At 49.7% G+C, this 15,107-nt stretch overlaps 1 protein-coding gene across 1 annotated transcript; it reads right to left on the bottom strand.

The window, feature by feature from the left end:
- Nucleotides 1–10,818: 10,818 nt before the first annotated feature.
- LOC120429689 (uncharacterized) lies at nt 10,819–12,523 on the bottom strand. The gene is made up of 4 exons (XM_052711689.1): nt 12,473–12,523; nt 12,061–12,271; nt 11,394–11,932; nt 10,819–11,048 (listed from the first exon to the last, which is right to left on the bottom strand). The coding sequence occupies exons 1-4, from the start codon at nt 12,521–12,523 to the stop codon at nt 10,965–10,967; spliced, it is 885 nt and encodes a 294-aa protein (XP_052567649.1). The 3' UTR covers nt 10,819–10,964.
- Nucleotides 12,524–15,107: the final 2,584 nt, after the last annotated feature.

Here is a 15,107-nt window from a genome sequence, read left to right as displayed (position 1 = left end):
CGCGAAAACTGGTCGACCTGGAAGTTCGCGGTCCAGATGTACCTGGAACACGAAGAACTGTGGGAAATCGTGCAGCCAACCCCGAACGCCGACGGAACGTTGCCAGCGGTGAACGCCAAGCTGGACCGGAAAACGCGAGCGAAGATCGCGATGTTGGTGGATCCGGAGAATTTCGTTCACATCCAGGAGGCGAAAACGGCGCGCGAGGCGTGGATGAAGCTGGAAGAGACGTTCGGAGATCTCGGACCGGAGCGGAAGATTGGCCTGCTGTGCAAGCTCATCAACACGAAGCTTGTGAACTGCAGCTCGATGGCCGACTACGTCAACCGGATCGTGACGACGTCGATGCAGCTGCGAGGGATCGGATTCAACGTCGACGAGGAGTGGGTTGGAGCTCTACTTCTTGCAGGATTGCCACCGGAGTACAAGCCCATGGTGATGGCGATCTCAAATTCCGGATTGCCGATCAACGGGGACGTGATCAAGACTCGACTGCTGCAAGAGGTCGAGGAACCGCCAGTCACGGTAGCCCTAGCAACGAAGGACAAGCGGTATCTCACCAAACAAGCGGCAGGTCAGTCGAAAGGACCGAAGTGTCGGTCTTGCCACAAGTTCGGGCACATCGCCAAGGACTGCCAGAGCAAGAACCGACTAGGAGGAAAAGGACAGAGCGCCCTCAGCACCGTTCTGTCCACGATTGGCGCAGCTGAAGAAGACGAGTGGTATTTCGACTCTGGAGCGACCTCGCATCTGACGAAGGATAGAGGTCTGCTGGAGAATCTGCAAGACGGTAGCGGAACAGTGACGGCAGCCAACAACGGTGCCATGAAGGTGGTAGCCACAGGGGACGCGAAGCTGAAAGCAAGCTGTTGCCCTGGTAGCCCAGCCCTCGATGTCCGCAACGTGCAGCTGATTCCGGAGTTAACCACGAACCTGCTTTCCGTAAGTCAAATAGTTGAGAAGGGAAACACGGTGATCTTCGACAAGCGTGGCTGCCAAGTCGTGAACCCGGATGGAGATGTGTTCGCAACCGGAACCAGGGTGAACAATCTCTTCCGATTCGACGCTGAGAAGCAATCCCGAGCGATGGCGTGTCGAGAATCTGGACAAGCGGAGCTGTGGCACAAACGGATGGGTCATCTGAACGTGCACGGACTGAAGCAGCTCAAGAATGGTTTGGTAACCGGCATCAAGTTCAGCGACGACGGCATCGGCGATTGCAAGGTATGTGCCCTCGGGAAGCAGACGAGACTACCGTTCGGGAAGGCCGGGTCTCGAGCTGAAGAGCTGTTGGAATTGGTCCATTCCGACATCTGCGGACCCATGGAGGAGACGTCGATGGGAGGCAAGCGATATTACATCACCTTCATTGATGACAAGTCGCGGTGCATCCACTTCTATCTCCTGAAGACCAAGTCGGCAGAAGAAGTCCTGGCCGTGTTCCGGGAATACCACTGTCTGGTCGAGAGGCAAACTGGACGCAAACTGAAGACAATCCGGACGGACAACGGTAAGGAGTATATTAACCGCATGTTCCAGGATTATATGAAGACGAATGGGATTCGGCACCAAACGACGGTTGACTATACGCCAGAGCAAAACGGGATGGCCGAGCGAGTTAACAGATCCATCGTCGAGCGCTCCAGGTGCATGCTCTTTGAAGCGAACCTACCGAAGCGGTTCTGGGCAGAGGCAGCATCCACAGCGGTGTACCAGCTAAACCGATCACCGACGAAGGGACACGCGAAGACTCCGGAGGAAGTCTGGTCTGGCAAGAAGCCGGATTTGTCTCATCTGCGCATCTTTGGAACATCGGTCATGGCTCATGTACCGAAACAGAAGCTACGTAAGTGGGATGCCAAGGCGGAGGAATGCGTTCTAGTCGGTTACGAGGAGGACACCAAAGGTTACCGAATCTTCAACAAGACGACCCGGTCGGTCACGGTCAGCCGGGACGTGAGGTTCATCAGCGAAGGAGAAACGAGTCACGCGGAAGTTGCGGCCACTGAGCAAGGTGCCGTGTACGTGAAGCTGGATTTGCTGGAATCGCCGGCACAACCTGGTACGGACGGTACTAGGACGACGTCAACCGGGCAGCAGCCGGAGCTATGCCAACCCGGGCCAAGTCGTGAGCCGGACATTCCGTCGGATCAAGAGGATCAGTTCGAGGACACCTCAGATGACGAAACGTCTGGAGAATCGAGCTATGAGACAGTCGAAGAAGATCCAGCAGACGTGACAGTGACGCTTTCTCCGGCGCTCCCTCCACGCACATCTTCAAATCCACCCGTGTCACAGGTGTTGAGGCGAAGTGGTCGGGAGCGCGCGTTACCAGGCAAGTTGAAAGATTTTGATTTGGGCAACAAAGGTGTACCCCGATCCAATGTTTCAGACAACCCCGGACCTGCGCCGGCAGACGATCGACAAGGCCTTATTGCAGCTGGACGTCCAAGGAAGCGGCTGAACAAAGCGAGCAGCTGTACTGACGATCCATGTACCGTGGGCGAGGCGCTCGGTGGTGGGCAATCTGCGCAGTGGACGGCTGCGATGCAGGAGGAGTACGACTCACTGATGAAGAACGGCACGTGGGATCTGGTGGACCCACCCCCGAACCGGAAGATCGTCGGCTGCAAATGGATCTTCAAAACGAAGCGTGACTCGGAAGGCGCAGTGGTTCGTCACAAGGCCCGATTGATCGCACAGGGCTTCACGCAGAAGTACGGGTACGACTACGACGAAGTATTTGCGCCTGTGGTGCGACAGACGACTTTCCGGACTCTCCTGGCCGTAGCTGCGAAGCGGAACATGGTAGTGAAGCAGTATGATGTCAAGACCGCGTTTCTCAACGGCGATCTTGAGGAGGAGATTTATATGCGCCAACCACCAGCGTTTGTTGCGAAAGGCAACGAGCGGAAAGTGTGCAGACTCAAGAAAAGTCTTTACGGCCTTAAGCAAGCAGCCAGGTCGTGGAACAACAAGCTGCACACCGTACTCGCCAAACAAGGTTTCACTAGGTGCAAGGCGGACCCCTGCCTGTACAAGAAGGTGAAGGCGAACAAGTGCTGCTACGTACTGGTGTACGTCGACGATTTGATCGTGGCCAGCGATGCGAGTGGACTCCATCAAGAGCTGGTAGCTGCACTTGAAAAGAATTTCGAGATCAGTCAACTGGGCGACATCCACTACTATCTTGGAATTGAAGTCGAGCGCGATGACCGAGGTGACTTCTTCATCAACCAAGCGAAGTACATCGACCAGGTCGTCGTGAGCAACGGTCTGAGCGATGCGAAGGTCTCCAAGATGCCCCTGGACCCTGGGTATCTGAAGCAAGAAGCGGAAGGAGAGCCATTGCCGGACAACGTCGAGTACCAGAAGGTGGTCGGACAGCTGCTGTACCTGTCGGTGAACACGAGACCGGACATTTCCGCAGCGATTTCGATACTGAGCAGGAAGACAGCTGCACCGACTCAAACGGACTGGACCGAGCTCAAGCGGATCATCCGGTACCTGAAGGGGACCAGCCACTATCGTCTGCAGGTGAGCAAGACCGATGAACGAGCTGGACTGATCGGATACTCGGATGCAGACTGGGCGGAGAGCACCGCGGACAGGAAGTCGAACAGCGGACAGATATTCCTGTTCAACGGTGGGACGATCAGCTGGAGCTGTCGCAAGCAGACGTGCGTCGCGCTGTCAACGGCGGAAGCAGAGTTAATCGCGTTGGCTGAAGCGACACAAGAAGCTTTGTGGCTGAAGCGATTGCTGGAGGATCTGGACGAGGACGGCGCTGTAACGGTCAACGAGGACAACCAGAGCTGCCTCAAGATGTTGGAGAAGAAGAAGTTCAGCAACCGCACCAAGCACATCGCGACGAAGTACCACTTCATCCGGGACGTGAAGGAGAAGGACGAGGTGAAGTACGTTTACTGCCCAACAGAGGAGATGGTAGCAGACATCTTGACGAAGCCACTACCGGGAGTCAGGATGTCCAAGCTGGCAGGAGCGTGCGGATTAGCACCAGCACCTCGAGGAGGAGTGTTGGAGATAACCGAGTAGGCCGATGCTAACGAAGTAGAAGGACTTCAAGTCAAACCTAAAATTATATCATTACCTGAATAAACTCCAAACCCTACAGACGTGTTTTAATCCACACTCTTCAATAACCAAGTGTTTAGCGACGATTTGGTTGGTGCCTCGTCGTCGCTTGCTGCCGAATTTTCACAAACTCAGCTCGTTTTGGGCAGCTTCGATTCTTGGTCGAATGGTCGCCACCGCAATTGAAGCATTTCGCTTCGATGTTCTCGTTGATTGTTTCGCAAGCTTGAGTTTTGTGCTCACCTCCGCAGGTTGCACAACGACTCTTGATGAAACAGTTCCTTCCACCATGTCCAAACTGCAAACAGTTCGAACACTGTGTCACGTCACGGTGCACTGGACGATAACGTTCCCAAGTCACGATGATGTTGAAAATTGCCCGAACTGCTTTCAGCTCAGACGGCGTTGTCGATCCTTTCTCGAGATGAACCAGGTACAGTTGATCACGATACTTGATGTTCTTGTTGTGTCTCGTCATCTTGAAGACTTCGATTACGTTCAACTTAAGAGTTTTGAGCTCTTCTTTCAGCACACTCACATCCATGTCGTACAGGCCACGGAGGACCTGTTTCATGGGGCGTTTACCTGGATCGTCATGGCTGTAGTATTCAATCTTGGTGTTGTTCAGGAAATCCCGAACGTAGTTGTAATCCTTTCTGGTAGGTACCAGAATTTTGAGTCCATCAGCACACAAGCGAATGGAAGCTCGTAAAGCACCAGATTTGATAAACCCGGTCAGCCACTTTCGCACCGAATCCGATGACGATGTTTTCACAAAAATGGGTGGCAACTTTTCCCGTCGTTCAAATTCTTCCTTCTCGCTCACGTCCACAGGGAGGGTAGCGAACTGGTTTCCAGCCAATTTTTGAGCGTCCTTGCTCAAACTGCCTGGCTTTGCAGGTAGCGCTTCGGCATTCTTTAGCTTCTTCAAATCTGCCGATCCTGCTGGTGAGGACCGCCTCTTTTTCTTGCCCTGAGGCATTTTTGCACTTTTTAAGCACTTTTCAGGAGCTAAAATCCAGGAGTACCTCACTGAATGATGGTCCACAAAGGAATGCGATTTCCCCTTAATTTCTACTCAAAACACTAAAACTGACCGTATTCGAAATTTCTGCCGGCAAATATTTTGAAACTCGGTCCAGAGGTGCAGAATGGTCCCAGGAACCCTGTCCAATCATTGGTTTGGGTGGAAATTTTTTTTTTTCATAATAACGGTCTCTGGGGGACCCGTGACAGTAGCACCCACTTGTGCGAGCTGCACCCACTAATAACATGACACAGACATTTAAATAAATGATGCAGAGTTTTGTAGATTTTCTATAATGTTAGCACAGTAGGGTGACAAGAAAAATTCAAAATTTTGGAAAATCTCAAGATATAGGGGAAATAAAACCATTTTAAGCCTAATAAGCGGTCTTGTTTGAATGATGTTGGATAATCTGGAGTGTTCCTTGAAATTCAGTAAAACCAAGTACACCAACGAGTAGAGCAACTTTTTGTGAACATTTCTGTTTACAAGCATTTTTAAAAAATATTTCGAAAACGCATTCTAATCAGTCGTGTGCATTGGGCCACGCCCATTTTTCTATTTTCAGCTTTGTGCTTTGTTTTGTTTTGTTTATTTGGACACCAACAGGCTCGGGCCCCAATGGTGTTTTACCTTACAAACTAATACATAAATTAACGTCTAAAAAACAACAAGAATTTCCTTTTGATAACATCACGAGACAAGTTAAAATCGAACAAAGAAGCGACAAAATTTAACGCCCGGTGTAGCCCTGTCAGTGCACTGTACATTGCATAATTTGTTTGACGGATAGGGACACGTAGGAATGGGGAGTTCCGAAAAGTCCGAATGGGGGCGAAAATGTTCAATCCACGGAGAATGGCCGGACACTGCACTCTCGAGGTCAAAACGTCGGCAACTAGGAGTGATCGGCACACATTTCGTCGTACTGCTAGCGTGTCCAGGTTGATCAGCTCACAGCGACTTTCGTAGCTGGGCAGTCGGAAGGGATCCAGCCAGGGTAGAGATCGAAGGGCATATCGGATGAACCTTCGCTGCACACTCTCGATTCGCGTTACGCTGTTCTCGTAGTACGGACTCCACACAGAACAGCAGTATTCTAGTGTGGAACGGACCAACGCACAATAAAGTGCCTTCAAACAGTAGATGTCAGTAAAGTTTTTGGCTGTACGAAAGACAAAACCAAGTTGCCGCGATGCTTTGGAGACGATGTAGGAGATGTGCTGCTTGTATGTCAGCTCCGTGTCGAGGAGCACACCCAGGTCCTTAACGCAGTTCTCACGAGGAATTGAAGTGCCGCAAATCTGGTTGTTGTATCCTGGCATCACTGCACCAGCTTAACAGTCTGCACCTTGATTACACCACCTTGGCCGTGCGCGCTGACAGCTGCGATGCAGCGCAAACAGCACAACAACAACAACGTCACTCCCCGATAAGCAGCCAAGCCATGCAGTTCAACATCTTAGTTCTTATATCTAATTAGTTAATAAAAGTATGTCTTAAGTTATCCGCTTGCTACTTATTACTGCCCCGGTCCCGGAACGTCCCCCCAACGGTAAAGTTACAACAATTGGCGACGAGGAAGTGGATGGCCGGCGCAATTCTGGGTGTTCGTTCCTGCGCAAGAGGTAACCTCAATTTCGACAGTTCCTCCTGCTGTTACCCGGAATGCCGTGCCTGCTGAACAAGAACCTGCCGTCCGAATGCGATCTGGACATCCGTGCTGCTGCCGTTGGTTTGCCGGAAGATGCTGCTGCGGACAAGCAGGACTGTGCGCGGGGAGTGCACCTTACAATCTTCTGTGCTTTCCGGAGGCGAAGGCGCTGCAAACAGAAGACGTCATCAGGATTCTTCGCGTTCGAAGATGCGGACGAGTTGCTGCTCCGGCGAACGTGCACACGTGTGCGGGTGGCGCGTCGCTGCTACTGCGGTAAGATTCGGACGGATTTCGTCACAAGTGGTGATCAGTTCACATTTCTGTTACGTCACTGCTATCGAAAAATGTCGTGTGCGGTCAACAGGACCAAATTGCGGAGGCGAACCTACACCTACTCTACTTGCTCGAGGAGCAATTTCCGCTGGACTTTCCCGGCAAATGCAAAGTGGCACCTGCGCCAACTTTAATCGCTCGAGGAGCAACTTTCGCTGGACTTTCCCAGCATTCTGCGGAGTGGCAGCTGCGCCATCTCCAAACGCTCGAGGAGAAATCTGCGCTGGACTTGCCCAGCAATTTGCGAAGTTAACCTTCAACCGCTCACGGAGCGAACCTGCGCTGGACGTGCCCAGCAACTGCGAAGGTTATACTAAACCCTTCAAGTGCTCACGGATCAACTTCTGCCGGACGTGCCCGGTAATTCTTTCCGCGGAGAGGCAGCTGCGCCAACCAATCTCCAACCGCTCAAGGAGCGAACTTGCGCTGGACGTGCCCAGCTACTGCTGCAACTACTACAAGACTCCACTGCATACGGAGCAACTTCCGCTGAAGGTACCCAGCACCTGCTACTGCTCGGATAGCAACTTCCGCCGGATTGCCCAGCACCTGCGAAAGCTCAAAAGGCATCTCCACCGGACTTACGAGTCTACGCCGATGTTCCCGGTACTTGCGGAGACTGCTTTCCTCCAGGACTCATGGAGCCAACTCGACCGGATGTGCCCGGACATACTACAACTTTATGCCATCGGACTGCCCGACGAAACGATCCTCATTCCTGCTACGACTACTTCGAATGCCGAGTTCAACAAACAAAGATCATCCGGATTCAACTGACTTGCCAGGGAAGTAGGCGATTTGTGGCGTTGCCATACAGATCAAGAAACTATCACCTACGGAGGGGAGAGCTGTTGTATCCTGGCATCACTGCACCAGCTTAACAGTCTGCTACTTGATTACACCACCTTGGCCGTGCGCGCTGAAAGCTGCGATGCAGCGCAAACAGCACAACAACAACAACGTCACTCCCCGATAAGCAGCCAAGCCATGCAGTTCAACATCTTAGTTCTTATATCTAATTAGTTAATAAAAGTATGTCTTAAGTTATCCGCACAGACAAACAGACGAGACTCTCCATACAAATTATCATCATCGTCCCTAATAAATCCATCAAATCACGGTGACGCCAGCGCTGTCTGGTGAGCAACAGCCGAAACACAGCCTAAACATACCAATACGTAGAACCGTACTGTCTTGCACCTGCCACTGTATGTGTGAGACAATCAAGCCACGTGCTAGCAAATGCCACCATCGAAATGATGTTTTTGTTTTTGACCAACCAGCAGCATCTGGGACGAAAAATCCTGACCAAATTGTTTCATAACTAATTTGCCCTAATCGTGCGCATGATATTAAATCCGCAATCGCCACTGCCACGGTGCACCGGGAGGAGGCTTCCATTCAAGATTTTACCACTGTAATCTTCTTAAAGATTACATTCTCGCGGTCAGAAGAATCGGAAATTGTGATCTCCGCAGCCACCAGAACAATGTCGCGGCTTTCTGCGATCATATGGTCAACCTGGAAGAGGTATGAGCGAAGAATATTGACAATAAGCGGAAAACACGGTTTTGCTGTGATACCTGCGGGAACGCCGTAACAATGCTCCAAACGCTTAATTCCCGACTTTGTCTCGGCGGACCGACACCAGTTGAGCAGGCCCTAAGGCAGCTCATCTGGCCTTAGCCGATATTGTCCCAATCTTTCCCGCAATTGTGTTAGCCTTTATCCTGGTTCTCCGAAGTACTCCAGAATCCCATCAATAATTATGATTTCATTTGCTGCCTCGCACAGGCATGCCAGATTTTGAAGATTTTCGGGCACATCACAAAAACGCAAATGAGTTTAACTTGATGGCAAAATAATATTTTACAAATCTGTTTTTGGCAAAAGAAGCAAAACATTGTTATCTTTTTCGTGAGTAATTCATTTAATTAAAAATCATCGAATAACATGGCAAAACAATACGTTTGAGCATTGAGCCTGTGCTCGAAAATCTTCAAATGTGGCATCCCTGGCCTCGCACGTGCTCACGCTCAACTTTACCAAAATAAAAACACATCACGCATACTGAGAAAAGAAGGGCGCGCTGTCACGACAGCAGCGCCATCAGCGCCGGGTGAGTGGATGCCGAAGCTAAATTGCATTTGAAATAACCGTTTTTGGCACGGATTTTGGAGGACGATGGTTCGGCACTCGAGTGTCACGTCTGTTTGTCTGTGTTATCCGCTTGCTACTTATTACTGCCCCGGTCCCGGAACGTCCCCCCAACGGTAAAGTTACAACACTGGTACTCGAACTTAATCGGGTTACGTTTTCTGGAAAAAGAGATAACGGAGCATTTGGTTGGATTAACGACCATTCGGTTAATTTTGCACCATTCCGCGAAGTTGATCAGCTGTTGTTGGAGAACTTGAGCATCAGATGCATTGTCAATCCGGCAGTAGATTTTCATGTCGTCCGCGTACGACAGGCGTGGAACCGAGATAGAATAGTTACAGTCGTTGTAGTACAGCAGGAATACAAGTGGTCCCAAGTGACTGCCTTGTGCAATTCCCGAAAAGGCTTCAAAGACAGCGGACAGCCAATCACCGACCTTGACGCTAATTTTCCGGCCAGTCAGATAGGATTGAAACCAACGCAGGAGAACCCCACCGATTCCCATTCTTTCCAGCTTTGCGATTGCAATAGAATGGTACAGCTTGTCAAATGCGGCCGACAGGTCGGTATACACCGCGTCGGTCTGCGATTTGGCGGTGAAACTATCGGTCACGAATGTCGTAAAAGTGAGCAGATTCGTCGTGGTTGACCGCGAAGGCATAAAACCGTGCTGGTCGTCGCTGATAAGGTTCTTGCAGAAGAAAAACACCGGATCCATGACCGCCAGCTCGAAGAGTTTCGAAGTGGCGCACAGTGCTGAAATCCCGCGATAGTTGTCTGCGTTCCGTTTGTCCCATTTCTTGTGCACCGGAAACATATATGCGTGCTTCCAGAGTTTTGGGAAGGAGCCGGTGGAGAGGGACAGACTGAAGAGATGTCCGAGAGGATCTAGAAGCCCGTCGATACATTTTTTCAGGACGATCGATGGAACTCCGTCCGGACCTGCAGTGTTGGATGACTTCAGTTTGGTTGCGGCTTCCAGAATCTGCGAGCGATCGATTGTGATGTGGTTCAGGGCCAGCCCGTTTGGAAGGACATTGTTGGCAGCAGCGGTGATTTGTTGTTGTGACAGATCTTCTTGTGTGAACATGCTCGAAAATTTTGCGGCAAACAGCTGGCAGATGTCATCCGTATTCGAAGCTGTCTTGTCGCCAAGGAACATCGACGACGGCAACCCGATTTCCTTCCGCTGCTCATTGATGTACTTCCAGAATCCTTTCGGATTGGACTTAAGCTTCTTCTGGGTACGTACTTCGTGATCGGCATGACACTGTTTACTCATCCTTTTGTAGCAGCTGTTGAGTCGCACGTAGTAGTTGTGCAATGGTAACGTTCGATGTTTTGAGTACTTTTTCAGTGCCGACCTCTTAGCAGCCTTGACTCTCCTAAGTTCGCTGGTTTGCCATGGAACCCGGGCGTTCGTAACTGGTTTCTTCGGGACGTGTCTGTCGATGACATAGCCGATAATATTGGTGAAGGTCTGCACAGCATCGTCAAGATTGTCCTTGTCAAGTGTGTTCTCCCAGTCAATGCTCCGAAGTAGTTCTAGCATGCTGGGAACGTCGGATTTGCGATAGTCATAGCGGACTTCACAAACAATGGGCGTAAATTCGCTGGCTAAATGAACAGGCAAAGATAGGTGCAGCGGTGGATGGTGCCGGACATCCTTGACTAGCGGTGCCGGGGCGATGGCTATCGGGGGTGCAATATCTGGGCAGCTGACGAAACAAAGGTCTCCCCTTGCTCCGTTCCAGGTGTGCTGCTCGCGGTTTCGTCCTGGTTTGTTGAAGAAATTACAAAGGTAGGTTATTAGTTTAAACAGTTACACTTACTCGCTACAGTTTTACGCGCTACAGTTTAATTCGCTACATTTTAATTCGCTACAGTTTAATTCGCTATAGTTTAATTCGCTATAGTTTAATTCGCTACAGTTTAATTCGCAACTGTTTAATTCGCTACACTTTTATTCGCTACAGTTTAATTCGCTACAGTTTTACGCGCTACAGTTTTATTCGCAACAATTTAATTCGCTACAGTTTAATTCGCAACTGTTTTATTCGCTACACTTTTATTCGCTACAGTTTCATTTCACAATACACAAAAAGAACACAAAAATCTTACCGACTCATCGTCGACGCCCATGCCGCCTTCCTCCCCTTGCTCCTTTCCAGATGTGCTGCTCGCGGATTCGTCCTGGATTCTCGGAGGCGTGCTCTCGCCGCCTTCCTCCCCCTGCTTCCTCCCCGTTCCAGGTGTGCTGCTCGCGGATTCGTCCTGGATTCTCGGAGGCGTGCTCTCGCCGCCTTCCTCCCCGTTCCAGGTGTGCTGCTCGCGGATTCGTCCTGGAATCTCGGAGGCGTGCTCTCGCCGCCTTCCTCCCCCTGCTTCCTCCCCGTTCCAGGTGTGCTGCTCGCGGATTCGTCCTGGATTCTCGGAGGCGTGCTCTCGCCGCCTTCCTCCCCCTGCTTCCTCCCCGTTCCAGGTGTGCTGCTCGCGGATTCGTCCTGGATTCTCGGAGGCGTGCTCTCGCCGCCTTCCTCCTCTTGCTCCGTTCCAGGTGTGCTGCTCGCGGATTCGTCCTGGAATCTCGGAGGCGTGCTCTCGCCGCCTTCCTCCCCCTGCTTCCTCCCCGTTCCAGGTGTGCTGCTCGCGGTTTCGTCCTGCTTTGTTGAAGAAAAAAAAAAGGTAAATAGGTTATTAGTTTAAACTGTTACACTTACTCGCTACAGTTTAATTCGCTACACTTTTATTCGCTACAGTTTCATTTCACAATACACAAAAATCTTACCACGGTGTCGCCGCCCATGCCGCCTTCCTCCCCTTGCTCCTTTCCAGATGTGCTGCTCGCGGATTCGTCCTGGATTCTCGGAGGCGTGCTCTCGCCGCCTTCCTCCCCCTGCTTCCTCCCCGTTCCAGGTGTGCTGCTCGCGGATTCGTCCTGGATTCTCGGAGGCGTGCTCTCGCCGCCTTCCTCCAGGTGTGCTGCTCGCGGTTTCGTCCTGCTTTGTTGAAGAAAAAAAAAGGAAAATAGGTTATTAGTTTAAACTGTTACACTTACTCGCTACAGTTTTATTCGCTACAGTTTTATTCGCTACAGTTTCATTTCACAATACACAAAAACAACACAAAAATCTTACCACGGTGTCGCCGCCGATGGTCAATTGCAATTCTTCTTGTGTTCGGGTGAGCGCTTATCGAACACTCAGAGCGGCGGGTTTGAACGGTTCGCGAACCAAAATTTCGATCATCATTTCTCTGCTCGCTTGCCGCTCCGCTCTGAACGGAGTAAAGAGAGCGTTCAGCGAACGGTTCGCCAACGGAGAATGTAGGCACTGATAGAAAAACTTATTTGTTTTTTTTCTTCACTCCCACAAAATTGTTCAAATTTGTTAACGATAAAGTTATCAAGGGACCATCCATAAATATGGCGATTAACCACGTTCCATAGAAAAAATATTTAATTTGAATGGAAATTGTCCACGATGGAAGGTTGAAGGGTTGAGATTTCCAAAAAAGTGTCCACGTTTGTGGATGGTCCCCAAGGAACCAGGGAGTCGTCTGTTGACCCAGGACATAACAACATAATATAAAAAAGTCTACCATACTCACTGGAGCTATGCGGGTATGATCTGCAGTCATAAACCGCAGACCTCTTGCTTGTTTCGGCGGTTGTTGCAGCCATGCTCTGTAGCCCTCCATAGTCACCTTCTGTAGTCAAAATCATGAAATGTTTTTCTCTGAGTGCTGTTTTTTAGCTCTTCTTGCGAACCGCTCATTGATGGTCCCTCTCACTCTCAATCGCGATGAGAGAGCAAGGGTTCATGCGAACCACGGCAGGCGTTCGGTTCGTGGTTCGCTCGTGCTTGGTTCGCAATCATGAGCGAACCACACTTGAGCGTCATGACGTATCGTTTGAACCACGATTCGAGTGAGCGAACCGTGACACCACTGGTGTGAGGGAGTAAATGCTGACAGATTGGCAATCGACCAAAACCAAACATTTTGAATGGATTTCGAACCAAATTTTTGTATAAATGAAATTAAAATGCAAGTAATTTTGAAAAGCAGTTATTGATAATGCATTTATTTGCCAAAAGTGTGATATGGGAGTGAGGACTTCTTTCGGAGGAACTATCGACTTTAATGACTGTCCTTTCACTCCATCGACGAAATGCTCCCACCTGGTTTAACCTGCGACCACCGTTTTTCCGGAGAAACAACATCGTGGATGAAAAGGTTGTCCTCCCATTCGAGCGATGAGTTGCTCTCACCGGAAGAACCAAATCGTAGAAGATAGGCTGTCCCTCCACACCAGAGAAGGATTGCTCTCGCTTGTTTCCTCCAGCGGCCACCGTCCTTCCGGAGCAACACCAGCTGAAAAGTTTTTGCATTCATTTCTGACTAAAAACCACGCCACAAACAAACGCGGCAAGGTCAACTCAAACCCAAACAACGAATTTCAAGCTGTCATCGGAAATAAATGTCAGAGCACAAGGGCACCTCTAGTGGCGAATCCGAAAAGTATAGACCATGCTTTGCACATTTTAAATAAAACCGTTACATTTTTGGGGACAAGTTGGGATCCAGACTTTCATGTCTGTTTGTCTGTGTGTGATCGTTGAACGTTTTGTTTGTGGTGAGTTGAGAACAACATAGCGGGCAGACGCAGATCTTCAGAAGAGCTTGTCTCCGGCACGTTCTTCCTGTATGCTTGATCGTGTAAGAAGTTAAGCAAACTGAACATAATTTGTTTTCCTGGCATGAGCCGTCACTGTAGTGCAGGAAGTGTGCCGTTAGAACCATTTTGGAACCAAACACCTCTCCGCAGAAACGACAAAACCCCAATTTTCTGCGAGTGTTCGGAATGTAGATGTCACAATCATTGAAGCTGATGATCTTTTCCCCATCAACGGCATCTCGCAAAAAAGCTGTAGGGTATGTACCGAAGAAGTGGCCGCTCCGAATGAGCTACCAGTTGTTCGGCAAATCTTGCAGTCTGATCACACGCTGGTTCTCCAATACCTCCAGCTTTTCTGCCTCTGTCCTGATAATGATCGCTTTGGTTGTCGCTGGTATTTTCAGTTTTTCAATTTCTGCTTGCATCTTTCTAGTTTGGCTCTGCGTGGTGATGGCAATTGATGTATGAAGTGGCCTGTAGTAACAAAGAGATTGTTTATGCTTTGAAGTAATATTCTACTAACGTTCTTAATCTACGAATTGGAAAACCAAAAAACCTTTCACAACATAGTTTTTTTTTTTTTGGGAGGGTGGTCCAGCCGCACATCGTTGATGTTGAAACCTCTAAACTGGGCCCTCGTCCTGTCACGTCAGTCAGTAGTCTTGTCGTACATTACAACTAGGATCAGATCTGCCAATGAATTAGTACACTTCGACCAAATAAACACTGACGCTTAAATCCCACATTGTGATAGTGAAAAAGTAACTATCGGAGAACTACCTAGTTCACGAAGACAGCTTATCGGTCAACGCTTAAGCCCTGGGGCTGCGCCAAAGCGAGTTCTCGTAGCATGAAGTGGTGTCCATAGTGCTTATAAAAAAGAATGTATACCCAAATTTTAACTAATGCACTACGATCAAATCATGGTAGAATACGTAATTAAAAACTTTTTTTTTATTATTTCTCTAATAAACCAAAATTAAACCAGCTGATATGTGACATTCGTGCCAGTTCGTCGATAGGTAGCACTCGTTAAGCTCGACTGCCGATTTTCTCCGTGGGACAGGGTTGACCCCTTTGTGATCGATCACCAACCTGACTTACTCGCTACAGTTTTATTCGCTACAGTTTTATTCGCTACAATTTTATTCGCTACG

Source organism: Culex pipiens, chromosome 1 (genome assembly GCF_016801865.2).
Source record: "Culex pipiens pallens isolate TS chromosome 1, TS_CPP_V2, whole genome shotgun sequence".
NCBI lineage: Eukaryota > Metazoa > Arthropoda > Insecta > Diptera > Culicidae > Culex > Culex pipiens.
Note: the sequence above shows the minus strand (reverse complement) of the source record. Positions and strands in the feature narration are given on the sequence as shown.

What these genes read in the sequence shown, in the direction of transcription:
- LOC120429689 (XM_052711689.1), bottom strand. Translation starts at nt 12,523, where the DNA reads ATGATGATCGAAATTTTGGTTCGCGAACCGTTCAAACCCGCCGCTCTG. An exon ending in GCATGGGCGGCGACACCGTG is followed by an intron (nt 11,933 to 12,060) that starts GTAAGATTTTTG and finishes TCAACAAAGCAG; the next exon opens with GACGAAACCGCGAGCAGCAC. An exon ending in TGGGCGTCGACGATGAGTCG is followed by an intron (nt 11,049 to 11,393) that starts GTAAGATTTTTG and finishes TCAACAAACCAG; the next exon opens with GACGAAACCGCGAGCAGCAC.